General features: G+C 40.5%; 1 protein-coding gene across 1 annotated transcript; it reads right to left on the bottom strand.

Annotated features, from left to right (window-relative positions):
* Positions 1-2584: 2584 nt before the first annotated feature.
* Positions 2585-9775, bottom strand: LOC133406198 (gastrula zinc finger protein XlCGF57.1-like). The gene is made up of 3 exons (XM_061683625.1): positions 9534-9775; positions 8897-9053; positions 2585-6807 (listed from the first exon to the last, which is right to left on the bottom strand). The coding sequence occupies exons 2-3, from the start codon at positions 9021-9023 to the stop codon at positions 5360-5362; spliced, it is 1575 nt and encodes a 524-aa protein (XP_061539609.1). The 5' UTR covers positions 9024-9053; positions 9534-9775; the 3' UTR covers positions 2585-5359.
* Between the last annotated feature and the right edge of the window lie 9821 nt (positions 9776-19596).

Consider the following 19596-nt stretch of genomic DNA (forward strand, 5'->3'; position numbering starts at 1 on the left):
ACATTCAAATGATATCCAACACGATATGAATAATATCCTACATTCCAAAAACATGCATGATAGCTTAGTTGAAAGAGCTCTCGATTGCCTGTAGTTGTAAACGTGAGTGCAAATGGTTGTTTGCTTATACGTGCCCTAAGTTTGGCTGGCGACAGGTTGTCCAGTAAAATGTATACAGCAGCCACAGGACTGGAAGTCAGCCTCAGAACTGTATTTAACTCTGTTCATTTTAATTTAACTCTAAAACTGTTTGAACCTCTTTTAACTCTTGTTTCTCCGCCACCACGGTAGACTTCAGGCGCTGTGGCAAGATTTACGTTCAACTTAAAGAAACTTGAAAGAGTTGAGGCATAAAGATGAAGATGTTTTAACTATTCAACTAATACAACGTTTCCAGTGTTTATAATAAAGTTTCACTATTGAAAACCAACTTTTTTTTTAACATTGTGTTAAAATCGCGGGCGGGCTTGAGCCTATCCTAGCTATCTTCGGGCGAGAGGCCGGGTACACCCTGAACTGGTCGCTAGCCAATCGCGGGGCACACAGAAGCAAACAACCATTCACACTTACATTGGGGACATATAACATTTACGTAAGAAATTGAAAAAGCTAAATGTTTTATTATGTGTAAAATATTGGATTTTAGCTTTTCATAACTCAAGACAAACATGGAGTATTTTGAATGTTCGCACATCATAACGTGTGTATAAAGTTCGCTTTATTCAAATCTTGCCAATAAATTACTGAGATTAAAAAGTAATTAATATTAAATACTTAGTGGTAGAACACAGTTACAAACTTGCATCTCACTCTTAAACCTCCGTTACTTTTGGTGATATTTTACCTCTTCAGTACGACTACTATCGTATACAAATTACAAATGGATATGAGCCTTATACTATGTAAATACACGTCACCTCTGAACATTTTCCAATCAGCAATTGATTGATTGACAAGTCTATGCGTCGAAAACAAATTATATATGGGAATCGACACACACCTACCACCATTTGAATTTTGAGCTGCGCAGAAAAACAACAACACATGCATTGGGCCCTCCAGAAACATTCTTTGCTTTATTCACTTAAATGAAGCTGAACAACTTGTCAAGGGAAATTCAAACAAGTGATTCCTTGACTATCTTAAAAAGAGGCTACAACATATCACTTAATCTACACAATTTTAGTCATATCTTTATTTTTATCATCTAAATTTGGCTGATCAGCTCCATTTCCCTGTTGTTGCCCTTACCCTGATTTTCAGGTTTATGCACCTTAAAAGAGAAAAGGAATAGGTAATTACTTATATGTACTACTGTACATAGCTTTCAGCCCTCAAGCTTTATTGTGTTTTTATCCTCTGTGATGATGCTTGACTGTTTCTTAGGAAGTGCTAATGTGCAGTTTTTTTGTGCTATCACCAAATCAAATAAAACCAAAACGCTGCCTGTGAAGGGGAATAAAGATAGAGAGGCGTAAGGCTAAAAGTGTACACATTTCCTTATTCAAAATTATAAACCAATCAATAAATTACAAATTACATTTACTTATTCAAGATAAAATGTTTGTTTTATTTTGTATAAAAGGGTTAGGGTCCACCAAGAGATGGACCTGCGCTCAACGCCAGGAGATGTGGATGAAGACAGAGCTGCAGGATCTGGGTGCTGTGGCCGGGATGTCGCCCAGTGCGTAAACATTAAATGTTTGAAGTGATGAAAACATATGCAAAGACTTATAACAATATTGTGCGGAATTGTTGAGATATAGCTTATGCATCTTTTTCAGCATTTTTCCTGATTTCGTGGGCGGGGCTAAAACAGAGCGAATACTTTCTCCCGTGAGTTCCCTCCCCCACGATATAAGAACAAAGTGACGTTGTTTTGTTTGGCTATGCTGCTCAGTTGTGAGTTAGCTGTGCTTCGCTTCCATAACAAGTCCCATTTTCTACTCCAGCGTGCAGTTAGCAGGCTAACGATGGCCACACCCGATGATGCGTATTTCCTGAATGCCTCAATTTTACAGAACAGCTCGGTGACATTATTTAAGCTCCCAAAAAAATGAGGAAATAAAAAAGCGATGCATTGACCTTTTGAAGACATACGCAGATGGCGAGCTGAACGTCAACACCACCAGCCGACTCTGCAGTGCTCATTTTGCGACTATGACCACATGGCTACGTGGGTGACTTGATACTCGTGAATGGGGCAGTGCCGACTGACTAACTGCCCGGGCTTCCTCCTACCATCCCACTGTCGTCAGGTGCCGTGTTCGGCTGTGACATTATGTCACCACCACCGAGGGAAAGTTGACTTGTGTGCTTATTTTTATGATTTGAGTCCACAATAACTATTCAGTTTTGAAGTTGAGCCTCCAAACGTGATTTTATATCGTATAAGCTATCACCTGTTTTATTCATCCAAATGTGGCAGGCTTGTTAACACTCTTCTCTGTGGTGTGTCAAATTTACATGCCATTTTTTGGGGCTGCTTCGTGACACTTTAAAGGCATTTCAATTATTTTCAATTGGGAAAATGGATTTGACATTCAAGTGAATTGAGTTACTCTCACTATTTGAAGAAGCGTATTTTATTTTGGATCACATATACTGTACACTTTACAGTTTACCACAAAAAGTCAATGCTTCTTTACAGTCTAGTTCAGTCAATCATTCGTTTGATATGGACATTACTAAATTATTGGAAAACAAGGCATGCATTACTTGGCACCAGTGCTAATTCTGAACATTTGAGAAAAGACAAAGACAACACGAAGATAAACGTGGTAGGTAAAATAAACACATTTTTGTCAATCTGTGTGATAGTCATTACTTTTTATATTAAACATTTACATTTTCAATCAAAGCTTCTTGATCACTGAGATTCTCACCAGCACACTTGTTTATTAGCCCAATACTAAATGGAGATTTTTTTTTTTTTTAACCACAATCTGAACATACAAAAGGTTTATCACCAAAGTGGGCTCTTGTATTTTTAAATTACCCTTCTGAGTGAATCTTTAACCACAATCTAAACAGGCAAAGGTTTTATCTCCAGTTCGTCTTGTGTGTCATTTGCATTTACAAGCAAAGGTTTTGCGACACTGAGAACATTTCCATTGTTTGTTGTCAGAGTGACATGTCATATCACCTTCAGGCATTTTATCATCATCATCATCAGTGTCAGGATAATGTGACGTCACGTCGTCACTATCTGATTGTGGAACTAAGAGGCTGTCTGCTTGTGATCCTCCACAGTGCCCTATTTTGCAGTTTTTTTCCACCTAGGCCTTGACGCTTGGGCCATTTTTTGCTTGAAGTTGAGAGCATTTTGTTTTTGGAGGGCTTGCAATGGATATAAGACATTTCAATTATTTTCAATTGGGAAAATGGATTTGATAGACAAGCAAATTGAGACACCCTCACTGTTTAAAGGAGTGTATTTTATTAGGGATCACAAATACACTTTACAGTTTCCACCAAAAGTCGAAATTTCTTTCCAGTCTAAAACATTGGACAAAACTCATGCATTGCTTAAAGGAAGTATGGGTCTTAATGGTCCATATTTCACAAACAAGTTCTATTTTTTTTGCTCAAGAAAATTAAACTGGCAGTCAGTTCAAATATGTTTTCGAGCAATTGGGAAAGCATTAATTCCCATTCAAACGGCCCTTTTTCATCGCCATCGAAACTTGAAAAGCACTAGCATAGCTGGTGTGGGAAAATTAATGTACTTCAGTCCAGGGGTGTCAAACTCAAATTCACGGGGGGCCAAAATTAAAAATTGGGACAACGTCACGGGCCAAACTCAATATTTAATGAAAAAAAAATCTATGCGATGTGCATGTTTCCCTTTTCTGCAGAAATGTAGCGTTAAAGTTTATCATATGACAACAAACTTAAATTTTGCTTAAACACTGAATCTGGAATAAACAAACGTTAATATTATAAATAAGAAAAATCTAATTTGCGATAAAAGACATCAGTGGTATTTGTTTGTTGTTTTGTATTTAAATAGATAACGTGAATTATTCTGTCTCTCTGTCTTCTATTTATCTATCTGCAACTACCTTTGTTTTTTCAAAGGCCAACAACAAAACATCCATCCATCCATCCATCCATTTTCTGAGCCGCTTATCCTCACTAGGGTCGCAGGCGTGCTGGAGCCTATCCCAGCTGTCATCGGGCAGGAGGCGGGATACACCCTGAACTGGTTGCCAGCCAATCGCAGGGCACATACAAACAGACAACCATTCGCACTCACATGCACACCTACGGGCAATTTAGAGTCTAAAAAAAAACATTAATTCAATTATATTCTTTGCTACAGCCACGTTGATCCGCACACGACAAATAGCTCTGTCTTTTACTTTAGTGAACAGATAATCTGCCTCTCAAGGCAGATTTGGGAAGGGGAAGTGTAAATTTGCTCGAGGAGACTGGTAGCATAAATGCTAACGACTGCAAGAGAAAGGCAAGGGACGCTGGCTGGTCAAGACTGATGTGCCAACACACGAGCAAAGCATTCTAGGATTTTTAATATTAGTGGCGCATGAGCTATATACTGGCGGGCCAGCTCTAATACACATTTGAGATGGTCTTGCGGGCCAAACATACTTACATCGTGGGGCAAATTTGGCCCCCAGGCCTGAGTTTGACATATATGTACTACACTATAAAGTGGCAGTAATTAGTCATATTTTATATATCGTAGCGGTCAGGTGGAATCCCCTCACCTTCAAAATGACAACTTTTCACAAAATTAAAAAAATAAATTAAAAACTGCTTGCTGTAATGTGCTGAAAAATTGCAAATTGAATAGGATGTCATCATTAAAATGATACAAACTAAGCTAAACAGTCGCACTGCTCGTCACTTTAAACCGCATACACTCCTTGAAGTCTCGGCGCCCTTTGCACAATGGTCATTGCACCGGACTATTGCGAGATCAGTCATTCGAACTGCTCTAAGTGGTAGAGGACTCTGCATCTTTTTGCACAATTGTTAAAAAAAAATAATAATAATTTGTACCGGCATTACCAGTTAACTAGCAACCCTTTATTGCTCAGTGACTGTTTTTGTCAATTCCTTTATGTCTCAAAAGTGTTCTCTGTCAATTGACTGTCCGTTGTCATACGAGAGCGGCTCCAACTCCCGGAGACAAATTCGTTGTGTGTTTTTTGGACATACTTGGCAAATAAAGATGATTCTGATCCAATTCGCAACACTTGCCTGCGTGAGGCTTTAAGAAAATATATGGACAAGAAGAAGATACAATAAAAGCTGGTACACAGAATACAAGAATGTGGATTTTTGTAAGTCAGTAACAGTACTTTTTTAAACATTTACATTAAAAGCTTCTTGATCACTTGCTAGTTTCACGAGCACACTTGTGTGCCTTAGCCTGATACTTATAAGAGAATCTTTGAACACAAACTGAGCAGGAAAAAGGTTTCTCACCAGTATGGGTTCTTGTGTGTATTTTTAAATGTTCCTTCATAGAGAATCTTTGGCCACAATCTGAGCAGGAAAAAGGTTTCTCCCCAGTGTGGGTTCTTGTGTGTATTTTTAAGTGTTCCTTCATAGAGAATCTTTGGCCACAATCTGAGCAGGAAAAAGGTTTCTCACCAGTGTGGGTTCTTGTGTGTCGTGTTAACGTTCCCTTCCTGGTGAATCTTTGACCACAGACTGAGCACGAAAAGGGTTTCTCACCAGTGTGGGTTCTTGTGTGTTGTGTTAACTTTCCCTTCCGAATGAATCTTTGACCACAAACTGAGCAGCAAAAGGGTTTCTCACCAGTGTGTGTTGTTGTGTGCAGTTTTAAGCTTCCCTTCAAAGAGAATCTTTGACCACAAACTGAGCAGGAAAAGGGTTTCTCACCGGTGTGTGTTCTTGTGTGTATTTTTAAGCTTCCCCTCACAGAGAATCTTTGACCACAAACTGAGCAGGAAAAAGGTTTCTCACCAGTGTGGGTTCTTGTGTGTTTATTTAAGTGTACCTTCTGAGTGAATCTTTGACCACAAACTGTGCAGGAAAAAGGCTTCTCACCAGTGTGTGTTCTTGTGTGTATTTTTAAGCTTTCCTTCACAGAGAATCTTTGACTGCAAACTGTGCAGGAAAAAGGTTTCTCACCAGTGTGGGTTCTCGAGTGTTTAATTAAGCTTCCCTTCTCAGAGAATCTTTGACCACAAACGGAGCAGGAAAAAGGTTTCTCACCAGTGTGGGTTCTTGTGTGTATTTTTAAGCTTCTCTTCACAGTGAATCTTTGACCACAAATTGAGCAGGAAAAAGGTCTTTCTCCCGTGTGTGTTCTCACGTGTTCTTTCAAAATGCTCTTATAAGCGAATGTTTTCCCACACTGAGAACATTTCCATTGTTTGTTGTCAGTCTGACATGTCATATCACCTTCCAACTGTTCATCATCCTCCTCATCTTTATCAGTGTGAGTAGAGTGCAACGACATGTTGTCACAATCTAATTGTGGAACTAAGAGTCCGGCTGCTTGTGATCCTCCACAGTGGTCTCCATCACCTTCTGTTCTCATGTGTTGACTTGAGCTGCTGCTTGGAGGCTCCGCCCCTCTGCTCTCCTCACTTTGACCTTCATCTTCCCTCTTCAAGGGAACACCAGTCGATGGAAATTTGGTGCTATCCTCCTCCTCTTCCTGTTTGATGTGGGGGCACGCTTCTTCTTTTTTAATCAAAATGGGCTCCTCTTCCTCTTTGATGTGGTGGACCTCTTCGTCCTCCACTTCCTGTTTAATGTGAAGGGGCTCTGGCTCCTGCTGCTCAGTACGAAGATCTTCAGTGCTGTCTGCAAGACAAGAAGACAAACACCCATGGTTTGGTAAATCTTTTATAATGTGACTTCGTTGTGTATTATGGGTTAGATTTTTATTTAAGGTTAATGTGAAAGCCAGATGAGTTTGATACATTGGAAATAAAATTGGGCAGGTCAACAACAACAATAAAATGTGAGCGTGTAAAACTGAAATAAAAAGTAACAAGTTGTCAATATGTCACTTGAAATTATTCAGAAGGTCTGATTGAAAGCAAAATAACAGCAAACTGTACAATGTGATATCGTTAAATATTTTCAAAATGACATTCCATAAAAGCACTTTGAATAAAGGGTTCATAACAAGCTAAAACAGGTGCAGCAATCATGTTACAGTACCCCTCACAAACTTTATAAACGGCGATGTTGGGATGAATGTGGTGAGGCTTTGTAAAATTATTTTGAGCTGCATATTTTTATATTCACTGCTACTGAAATTAGGTTTACAAGAGCCCACTGTTACATAAAAATCTATACAGAAAAAAATTCAAATGCCAAACCGTGAGTATGCAGAGGTCCACTGTATTACCTTTAGTGATCCTTGTATTTACAAACTCACTGGCAGTTGCGAATCTGATTGTCGGATTTATGACAATTAATTACAGTTCTGCATTATTCATAGATGTAGCCTATAGCAATATCTTAGAAAGTGTTCTTTAGATGCATTCACAATGTGTAACTTAATTTTGCCCTAACCTCATTAATAAATAGATCTAATAAAATAAACATGGAAAAGGTTTATGTTCAGGTCTATCCATCCATTTTCTGAACCGCTTATCCTTACTAACATCGAGGGTGCTGGAGCTTATCTCAGGTGACTTCGGGCGTGAGGCGGGGTACACCCTGAACTGGTCGCCAGCCCTGAAGGTAAAGCTGCCCATTCTTCTTGGCATAATGCTTTACAGTTGCTGTAAATTCCTGGACTGTCTTGTATGAACTCCACGCTTGAGATCACCCCAGAGTGGCTCAATTATATTGAGGTCATGAGACTGAGATGGCCACTCCAGAACCTTCACTTTATACTGCTGTAGCCAATGACAAGTCGACTTGGCTGTGTGTTTTGGATCATTATCATGTTGGAATATGCAAGGACGTCCCATGCGCAGTCCTGTCCTGTATTTCAGGTGAAGTCATCTGTGGGTTTTTCTTTGCATCTCGAACAACAAGTTTCCTGGCTGTTGTGGCAGAAATTTTTGTTGGTCCACCTGCTCGTGGTTTGGTTTCAACAGAATCATTTTCCACTTCTTAAGAGTTTGAACACAGCTGATTGGCATTCTCAGTTCCTTGGCTATCTTCCTAGGAATACTGGTCCAATGCCATTATGATTACTTATATTTTGCTCAAGTGAGATTGTCATTAAATAAAAATACAAGCGTTAAGACATTCCTTTGTAATTTATACACAATTTCTAGCTGTTAGATTACAGTATGGTTAAATGTGTGTTAATTAGAGCATAAAGTTGTTTAAATATTGTTTGAAAAGTGTTCGCCGCAAAACCTTTCAGATAATAAAAATAAAAATTCAGAAAAATAAAAATTAAAAAAAGGTTATTGTAAAAAATGACTCACGCCATTATTTTAGGAAAGTAATGATAATTAAATTGCAAAGCTTTTACTTCTCTTTTTTTCCCCCACTTGAGCGCTTTAAAAAAATAAGTTTAATTGCAGAAAAAAGGGTTGCTTCTAATTCAAACTACTACGCAGTGTTTCAAGACACCTGGCACCTTTACTCACAATGATCAGAAAGATGTTGCCGATTAATACCACTTGCAAGCCAAGAATTGCATGGACGTCAGCTGGTCCACACATTGTGTAAATTGCGTAACGTGCGTGATGACGTCTTTACTCCTATTAGGGTAGGCTAACAGAATTGTTTACTGTTGTTTGATTCGGGGGAGTTGCTAGCCTCCGACTCGGGTGGCAGCAACCACCATGTAGCTCCGTCCCTGCCACAGACCCACATAGGATGTTAATAATGTTATATTAAATGCATCACCAAACGAGGCCCATAAATAAATAAACAGGAATATCAATCAAATTAGAAAGCGTGCAAAGAGTGAACCAACCTGCTCTGCTTAGCACAGTTCGAGGCTGCAGATTGAACACATCGTCCAGTAGTTGACGTTGTGGCTCCTTCTCCTCTTTTGGTCCACAAAGTTCCTCCTCGTACTCGGCTGTCCTTCTTGCACACATTTTCACAGGACGATCACAACACGTTCCACTCTAGGTTGGAGGGATGAGAAAAGCAAGGGGAAAGCGGACATGTGAAACAACGATATCAAGATTCAGATTTGGACACTGTGAGTAAAACAGTACGTTAGTTAAAATGGCAACGCACCAAAGTGGTAGATGTGACTATTGTCAAGAAGAGGAAACAGTAGAATATGTAATTATGCATTGTAAGAAATACGAGACAGAAAAAAAAAGATGACTAATTTGCGACATAGGGAGAGAAAATTTATGTTGAAACATTATAGACATTCTACAAAAGGATTCAGAATCCAGATTAAGATAATGATAACGATACAGAAAATAATCGTTACAGGATAATATTTCAGTAGCTCAGACAAACAAAGCTGATAAAATTTAGTTGTTAGTGTGTGTGTGTTTTTTTTTTTTTAAACCACATTTAAGTGTTAGTATTAGATACTACTTGTGGTCCCCACTCCTTACTAGTAGGTGGCGGAAAGAAGAACACTTTACCTCACGCTTGATCTCTGCTTAGCGAAGTGTTGCTCACAAACGTCTCTTTGCTAGCAAACTAAGCTAAGCTGGGCCGAGATGCTTCAACGTGCACGAGACGACTCCAACCGGACACGAAGACTGCACCATTGATGTTTTAGTCCACTAAAGTCGTGATCAGGGGGCGTCCCGCGTCGAGGATTCAGAACATTCGGTCCAAATTCAGGAAGATTCGCAAACGCACGATCGCCGGTCCTCACACATCGCGAGAAGGGAAAGGAGATGTATTACCCATAATCCTCTAAGGCGGAAATATTTAAAGCAACAGGTCACCGACTCGAGCCTCGTGAGGTCAACTGCGGTCAAGCCAGGCTCCACTCGTAAAGAAGTCAAGCCAACCAGTTCAGGGTGTACCGAGCCTCTCGCCCGAAGATAGCTGAGAGAGGTTCCAGCACTCCCGTGACCCTAGTGAGGATAAGCGGTCCGGAAGATGAATGAAATAATAAACTTTGTACAGTACTTAGGCGTTTTAGGGCACAGGGGAAAAAAGTACAAATCAATAATTTTGTACTGTACAGTGCATGTGGCCACAAAAAAAGAAAAGTTCTTCAATATAATGGACAATTGGCTGTCACAGCTCCTATTTCCGTTAAATCTAGGTTCCACTGTATGTCTGTATTATACTGCCCCAAGGGGGCCAAGGTCTGCACACAAGAATAAATGAATTAATCATGATACACTAACTGTTAATTTTTTATGTTCTATTTAATTATCTTATAACTATATGTTTTTATAAAATACACTTCTACAGAGTGCTATTTTCCTTATTAAAACGTTGCTTTTGGGGGCAGGCTGCAACGGATCCATGGTATTTTCATTCATTTCAAAGGGGAAAGATGATTTCAGATATGAGTGTTTTGAGTTGCAAGCTTCATCACGGAACAAATTAAAACTCACATCTCAAGGCACCACTATTTTAAAATAAGTATCGTATATAGTATAAGAATAATGCAGCCCTATGGAGGGCACAAGCCAGTGCAAACTGTAGGCCGGTCCCAAGCCCGGATAAATGCAGAGGGTTGCGTCAGGAAGGGCACTGGGCTTAAAATTTTGATAAGAAAAGAGGGTTCTTTGGCAGAAAGAGAAGAGGAAAGCACAGAGCCTAAAATTTAATGTTGGGACTATGACAGAGAAATCTCGGGAGTTGGTTGATTTGGAGAAAGGTTGATATATTGCGTGTCCAGCTGAGCAGATGGAAAGGCAGTCAGGCTAGAAGTTTAGGAGCAGGGTTTAAATTATTTTACCATGGTGTAGATGGGAAGAGAATTGGAGTCGCGGTTATTTTAAAGGAAGAGTTGGCTAAGAATGTCTTGGAGGTGAAAAGAGTATCAGATGATCAGTGATGAGGCTGAAACTTGAAATTGAGGTTGTTATGTATAATGTGATTAGTGGCTATGCCCCACAGGTAGGATGTGACCTAGAGGTGAGAGAGAAATTGTGGAATGAGCTAGATGAAGTAGTTCTGAGCATCCCAGACAGAGAGAGAGAGACTCGTGATTGTTGCAGATTGTAATGGACATGTTGGTGAAGGAAATAGGGGTGATGAAGACGTGACGGGTAAGTACGGCCAGGAAAGGAACTTGGAGGGACAGATGGTGGTAGACTTTGCAAAGTGATGGAAATTGCTGTAGTGAACACTTTTTTCCAGAAGAGGCAAGAACATAGGGTGACCTGTAAGAGCGGACGTAGAAGCACGCAGGTGGATTTCATCTTGTGCAGACGATGTAATCTGAAAGAGGTTACCGACTGTAAGGTAGTGGTAGGGGAGAGTGTGGCTAGACAGCATAGGATGGTGGTGTATAAGATGATTCTGGTGGTGGGGAAGAAGACATTAAGAAGACAAAGGGAGAGCAGAGAACCATGTGGTGGAAGCTGAGAAAGGAAGAGACAGGCTCTCGGTAGACAGGAGGAGCTTCCCGAAGACTGGACCACTACAGCCAAATTGATCAGAGAGACAGACAGTAGAGTACTTGGTGTATCTTCTGGCAGAAAAAGAGAGAAGTAGACTTCATGGTGGAACCTCACAGTACAGGAAATCATACAAGGAAAAAGGTTAGCTAAGAAGAAGTAGGACACTGAGAGGACCGAGGAGAGGCGAAAGGAATACATTGAGATGCGGCCTAGGGCAAAGGTAGTGGTGGCTTAGGCCAAACAAGAGGCATACGATGACATGTATGTCAGGTTGGACACTGAAGAAGAAGAAAGGGATCTCTACAAGTTGGCCAGATATAGATGGGAAGTATGTGTAGCAGGTTAGGGTGATTAAGGATAGAGATGGAAATATGTTGGCTGGTGGCAGTAGTGTGCTAGATAGATGGAATGAATACTTTGATGAGTTGATGAATGAGGAAAATGAGAGAGAAGGAAGAATAGAAGAGGCAAGTCTGGTGGACCAGGAAGTGGCAATGATTAGTAAGCGGGAAGTTAGAAAGGCATTAAAGAGGATGGAAAATGGAAAGGCAGTTGGTGCTGATGACATTCCTGTGGAGGTATGGAAGCATCGAGGAGAGGTGGCTGGGATTGGGGGGTTGAGATATTTCACTGCAAGCTTGAAATCTCCTCTTCCCTGAGGTTTCATTTCCCTGTAGGCTGTAATCCATCCCGTGGTGAGATTTGGCAAATGGATCATGACAAAAACATGAACAGAAGAACACAATGGCCTTCAAAGTGATTGAGGCAAAGTGAGTTGACAAGATGTGAAAGTCATCAAAACCTGTCGGGAATGAGAGACGGTTTGTCGCCACTGACCTTGCAGTCTCGTGTGTGTGCGTGTGTTAGCATGTGTGTGTGCGTGTGTGCGTGCGTGTGTGTGTGCAATTTACTGTACAGGGTTTCAGCTGATGGAGCACCGATCAACCATGCTAAACTGTATCGTGTTAGTCCTACAACTGAAGGTTTAGGTTAGTCTAACGTTCAATTCATTCTACAGGGGATGCTGAGCTGAATCAGTACATTTGTCTGCTGAGTGTGCACATAAATGCAAGGACTATGCTCCCTGCGTGCCTGTTTTTTGAATGCGTACATGTGTGTCCTCTACTGTCAGGGTCATCGAGAGAGAAGCTTTTATATCCCTGGTGCTTTGCTACAAGCTGAACAAGGTGCATTTGGAGGGGGAAATGATTCAATTGTTGCCTTTTAGTGCTGTTTCAAGCAAATCATTATGTCTCAAAGTTTGACATCTTACAACAAACAATTAAGGCGTGCCTCTCAGTCCTCAATTGGCAGAAATTGGATGTGGAGAACCGAAGTCTCGTAAAACCAAGAAATAACTATCACAATGTATGTCATTGTTATCTCAGTAACGATACACCAGAATCCCTTTATGACATTTCTGACATTTTAATATGATGTGGATTTCAGCAATTGAAAACAGCGATTCTCAACTGGTGGGTCGGGACCCAAAAGTGGGTCCAGACACATTTTGGGTGGGTCGCACACAGGTAATAAAAAAAATTACATTTTCCTATTCTGATTTTTTTATTTTTTTTGTACAGTACAGAAGCGTATCATGTTCTCATAAAGTGACAAGAAATGTTAATTCACTAAAGAGAAGCAACGTTTTAGACTGTCCTTCCATTCTGGTTGGTTTGTGGTGAAACCCTCTGTTTGTGAGTAAATTGAGACAAGCTCATCATTCTTTCAGCATACCATATATACTTTTTGTGACATTTTTGTTTGGTGGTGTGCCTTGAGATTTTGCCAATATAAAATATTGATCTTGGTTCAATAAAGGTTCGGAAACACTGGTCTAGAGAATGGATGGAGAGGGGGACAACAGCAGCGAGTAGTTTTTTTTTTTTAGGATTGGCCAGGCATCCTAATTTGGCTTTACGATCAGAAACCTGCCAGCCATTTGGCATTCAAACTAAAAGGCCTAGCATATCCTCTGTAATGGCTGACTGTAAAAGTCTATTTTTGTATCCAATTGATGCATGCTAAATTAGCCATTAAACTAAGCATTTGTCTGGCATCAATGTAAAATGTCATTGCGATGAGTTGGACGACATCATGAGCTTTTCTCATCATGAGATTTTCGCTCGTGGCATAGGTAAGCTCGAGAAATTCCAATGACCTGATTTCAGTCATCTTGGCAAAAAGACGTCTGGAACTCAAGAATATGTGGATGATTTTAATTCATATTGCACATTTTTACTGAGGCACCATAGAGCTAATATTACATCCCAAATACTAGAAAAAGGTGGTTTGGTAAAATAAGGGAACTCTCAAGAACTTGCTTTCTTATCACATGTGACTATAGTATATAGTATTTTATTATTTTTGACTGGCAGTGTAATAAGTGAATTATCTATTTTGTGGCCTTATTTATTTGTGGATTCTTATTTCATTTTACTTTATTGTAATTCTATTTCATTTTTCAAACATGCAGGTTAGTACGTCTGCCTCACTGTCAATAAGTTCGTCAATAGGATACCGGCCTTATTTCAAGCTACAAATGAAGGCTGCCAATTCCAGCCACCGATACTTAAGGCAAAATAATCAGACATCAAGTAAGTCCACCGTGTGGGGTGGTTGGCTGGGGTTGTGGCATTGGGTCCCTGCGCCCCACTCTGGGTGCCCGGTTGTCGGGGCACCTCGGTGGGGCCGGCGGACCGCCCTGGGTCCCTCGGTGTGGGACGTGTCCCGTCCGCCGGGCTGCTCTCGGGTGGACCCCTGGGCCTGATCCCGCCGCTCGATTGATTGGGTGGGGTCCTCAGCCGCCGTGGTGCGGCCCCACCAATGACAGGACACTTCTGTCAGTCTTTGTGCATGTAAAACGGTATCAATTCACTTGCGTGTATCCGCAGGCACACACCCCTTACTGCAACAAATAACTCATGAATATGCAAATCACTTGTGTATTCCCTCACTTATACTCTCGTCCTGTACACTTTTATAATTTACATAATTAATGCCACCACACTTGAGTTGTACAGCCGGGTTCACGACCTTGGTCCTGCATGCTTCTTCTCCTGTCCTTGTCATGTTCTATCTTGTCCTGTCCTTCCCTCACAGGGTGTTGCACCTCACAGCCCCATGCAACACTCATATTTAACGTTTCATTGTTGGAGATAATGTAATGATTTACTTCTCTCATCCTGTTTACAATTAGTGGTTTGTCTTTTGTCTTTGTTTCTCTCTCCCTGCGCGGGTTTTCTCCGGGCACTCCGGTTTCCTCCCACATCCCAAAAACATGCGTGGTAGGTTGATTGAAGACTCTAAAATTGCCCGTAGGTGTGAATGTGAGTGCGAATGTTTGTTTGTTTATGTTTGCTCTGCGATTGGCTGGCAACCAGTTCAGGGTGTACCCCGCCTCCCGCCCGAAGATAGCCGGGAGACGCTCCAGCACTCCCGCGACCCTCGTGAGGATAAGCGGCTCAGAAAATGGATGCATGGATGGATAAAATGAGAGGACATTGAGGTGAATTAAGTTGACTTATGGTCCACTGTTTTAAATTCTTTCCACATGATTAGCTTCACCAGAGGATTCATTTTGTCCACATGCATACTGTTACAGGCTCTGGGAATTAATTAAACACATTTTAATACCAAATGAGGGATAATCCTTGCCACATGAGCAACCAGCCATTCTGTTGTAATGCATCACGTCATGTTCATGTGTTTGTTGCACTTTTATTAACATAGCCTCGCTCGGGGTGTTGCACAAAGACACTCCGATCTAGTGGTCTTCATTTCAAAGAGTCAATTCGAATAACACTCACTGTGATTACATTGATAAGAGCCGAGTCCAACTCTTTTCTAATCCATGAAACAGGGTTAACTGCTGTAATTATGGTAATCGTGTTTACAATTGAACATTAAAGAACTGATGAGCCCATTTGAACTATGTTGCTAACCAAAACAGCAGCTTCTACCAAGGCACGTGATTTATCCAAAATGTTACTTAAGTACATGTAACAGAGTAAATGTAGCACATTACTACCCATCCCTGCTCCTTACCAAACAAGAAACGTTCCATTCCTGAAAATGAGCACATCACACACATAGGGGCAAATAGGGTAAAAGGGACTGGGGGCACCAAAAATTGGCCGAATGACTCGTATCTCAAGGCATCTTTGTCTATTCCATTCCATCAGGAAACCAATACTTTGCAACAAAAAGACCTATTCAGGATGTTATTTTGGCAAACAGATTACAGGAAAGGGTAAAAAAACAAAAACAAATGGAGAATAGTAGTGATATAGTCTATCCATTCACGATTCAACACAAATTAAGGGTCAGTTGTCGGGGGATTTATGAACCATAAGGTAGAATGTAAATGTTGCCTTTGGGAGCACACTTGAACTATGTGAAGCGGAGCAAGTGCACAAGAGCTTTTCTGTGACGGGTAGGAGCCTTACAAAGACCAGACGTTGCGTTGAGGCCTGAAGGGGATGCATTAAAAATTCAAAATTGCCTTAAAACTCTTCATCAGCTTTCAGTAGAAATGCAAAAATGGAGATGAGCGATCAGTTTGGGATATTCTGCTTTTAATTTCCGCCCTTTGCATATTTTATCAAAAGACCCCTCGCCTCCCGCCCTTAATCTACACTCCCATTTTACTTCCTCCCTCTGCTGTCTCCTGCCCGCTATCCATCATGCCATCTGACTTTAATATGCTTTACACAAGAATATGTGCCATTAATCACTCCGTGCCAAGTCCCAGGACATTGCGTTGCTGCACATTTCATAGGCCAGCAAGCCTCGGCAATACAACTGCTAATGCCTCTATTTAGTCCGGTAGGCAGGTCAGGTACAATCCGTCACAGTCCCGACCACGCTGACTGTGTCACACCCTTTATGGACCCATAAGCGGTTTCTTAGTAAACATCTCTCCCTCTGTTTGTAACGATGGATCTATTGGCAGAGAACTGACTATTGAGATGCATCCTCCTAATGTTTATTGACAATATGAACACATTTTTACAACTTAATCACAATAATACAACTCATGTAAGAATGGCGACGCTTGCAAAATAATATAAATAAGAATTAGAGGACCTAATGGAGACATTGCAGCTGGCTCTAAGTAGGGTGCGGAGGTTCACTGGGAAATAAAAGTCTGCGGGGAAAATTAAGTCACATTGTCAAGTACCATTCATGCATTGCTTTAAAATGACTGCAATTATCCCTTGAAGCATGATTAGCCTCGCATGGATTCTCAAGAGAACCGTGCTGTGGATTAACTGTGTCAGCCTGACATTACTGTAATTTGGCAGGGGAATGTGAGGAAGGAAACACGGAACAATGAGGAACAATCAACTGTGTTAACGGGACTTTTGTTGCCAGGCTCTGCAGGATAACAACAATTCTTTGAATTTCGAACTAAGTGGTGATTTATTTTTTTGCAATGAGACTAAAAAAAAAAAAAGTACCTTCCCAAAATAAGTGATAGTGTAATGAGAATATCGTAATATTGTGAGAATTGTATTTTGTTTTTGTAAATAAAGTTGCAAGGTCACAAAAATAAAGTCTAATATAAGAAAAAAAGACATTTCTAAAAAAAAAAGTAGTCATTATACAGTACAAGTTCATAGTACAGCAATAGTTTTCTAGAAAAAAAAATACCGGTATTAAAGTCATAAATATTGTGTAATTACAACTGTAATAAAAGAAAAACTTATTTCTTTAAAAAAAAAAAAAAAAAAGGCACCCAAGTCATAGGGCTCTATTTTCTCTCTTTTTTTTTTTTCTTTTAACCTGACCTGTTCAGCTGCATGGCCATGCAGAATGGTGGATCTGTATGCCTTTTGTGCTGGAACAGATTTGATGTGTAACAGGGGAGCTTGAAATACTCCTGTTTATTTTTTTATTATTCTTTTAATTATTTTGATGTTTATTGAAAATGTAGCCGGACAGAAAAGGGTTTTATGGGACAGAAAGAGGGACAGAACGGACAAGGAGAACAGGGGTTTGAATCGCAGCAGAACGATACAGTAGTTCGGCAGTCTACTACAAGTGACATTCCAAAGTCAGTCACCCGGTGAGGACATGCCACAACTAACCAATAGGACAAGATGAGAGCGGACATAAAAAGGGCAGTACAGGATGTGGGGAATGGAAACGAACATGGCAATGCCAGTACACCCTGAACTGGTCGCCAGCCAATCGCAGGGCACATATAAACAAACAACCATTCGCACTCACATCCGTACCGACGGGCAATTTAGAGTCTTCAATTAACCTACCGTGCATGATTTTGGGATGTGGGAGGAAACCGGAGTACCCGGAGAAAACCCACACAGGCACGGGCAGAACACGCAAACTCCCCACAGGCGAAGCCGTATTTGAACCCGGGTCCTCAGAACTGTGACGCGGATGTGCTAACCAGTCGTCCACCGTTCCACCTAAAAATAAAAATACCTAAGAAAAAGTATATATATATTTTTTTTTAATTCTTAATGTTACCAGAATAAAGCTGCAACTTTACAAGAAATATATAGTAATGTTTCGAGAAAATAAGTCCGAATTTGCAATAAAAATAACTCAGAACTTTCCAGTCAAAAATCCACACAAATGTAAATAGAACAGGGAGACCAGCACTCGCTGTCTCTCGCTGGAGACTTGTCATATGCTATCATCATAATAATGTCATTACGTTTATTAAAAGCACTTATGATTGATGATCAAACACATCCAATAACACAGATAAACTTGTAACACTATGAATTGTTTCTCAGAAGATTACAACCTTTTTTTCCTCAGTGTGTGTGTATATATATATATATATATATATTTGTTTTTAATATATATTGTTTATATGTGCCCTGCGATTGGTTGGCGACCAGTTCAGGGTGTACCCCGCCTCTCGCTCCAGCACGCCCGTGACCCTAGTGAGGATAAAAAAAATGGAAAGAAAATGGATGGATGGATATATATACATATATCATCTTCCGTTCCGCTTATCCTCACAAGGGTCACGGGCGTGGTGGAGCCTATCCCAACAATCTCTGGGTGAGAGGCGGGGCACACCCTGAACTGGTCGCCAGCCAATCACAGGGCACATATAAACAAACAACCATTTGCACTCACATTCATACCTATGGGCAATTTAGAGTCTCCAATCAATCCATGTTTTTGGGATGTGGGAGGAAACCGGAGTGCCCGGAGAAAACCCACGCAGGCACGGGAAGAACATGCAAAACTCCACACAGTCGGGGCCGAGATTTGAACCCCGGTCCTCAGAACTGTGAGGCAGATGTGCTAACCAGTCGATCACCGTGCCGATATATATATATATATATATATATATATATATATATATATATATAATCTTGCGTAGCTTAATGAAGCTTAATGAAAAGATGCTGTTGAATGATTAAGGCTCAATATGTAGAACTTTATTAGGGGCGTGAATTGAATAAGATGAAAAAGTATGGTTTATTACCTCTGCCACAGAGGTTTTGTTTTCATTGACTTTTGTTTGCCTGTGACAATTGTTTTTCTTCGGATTTAATGTACAGGCAATGTGGAAACGTTTCGTCATGGTCGGTGTCCTGCAGTCCCCTTTTTGGGACATGGGGGACGCTTTGTGCCGATTTTTAGATGTCACCTGTAAAAGAAAAAGATCACTTCCCAGTTGGAATTTCTTACCTTAATGCTTAAAAACAAATCTACAAAACATCCTTATTGCAAGGCTAATGCTGGTACGCCGCTTACGATTTTTAAACTGACATATTTTCACCAATTGTTACCCGATTACCAAAAGCAATCATTGGAAACCACTTTTAATGCCTTTTCGTTTTGTGCTGGAGGGTCACATATATGCTGAAGTATCTGTCCATGACCTGGCGCTTTAAAACTTTTGTATGACTTTAGAACTGTATTTTTCTCTTTCTTTCTTTGCCTAAATGTATTGTATGTTGAATTGTTTGATTGGTAACAGAATTACTATGACTAAAAAAAATTAAAAGCTCCCAAATTTTGCAAATAAGGCAATCCAAGTTCTCTAATGATGTCGGTGAATAATGCATTCATCGTTTTTAAGCCTTAGTGGAGTTACTGAGGTAAGTGTAACAGGTTTCTG

The sequence above is a fragment of the Phycodurus eques genome, chromosome 8, assembly GCF_024500275.1.
Source record: "Phycodurus eques isolate BA_2022a chromosome 8, UOR_Pequ_1.1, whole genome shotgun sequence".
NCBI classification, from domain to species: Eukaryota; Metazoa; Chordata; class Actinopteri; order Syngnathiformes; family Syngnathidae; genus Phycodurus; species Phycodurus eques.

Coding starts and splice junctions, on each gene's coding strand:
- LOC133406198 (XM_061683625.1), bottom strand. CDS start 9,023: ATGTGTGCAAGAAGGACAGCCGAGTACGAGGAGGAACTTTGTGGACCA. Junction 6,808..8,896: donor AACTGTGCTAAGCAGAGCAG/GTTGGTTCACTC, acceptor CTTGTCTTGCAG/ACAGCACTGAAGATCTTCGT.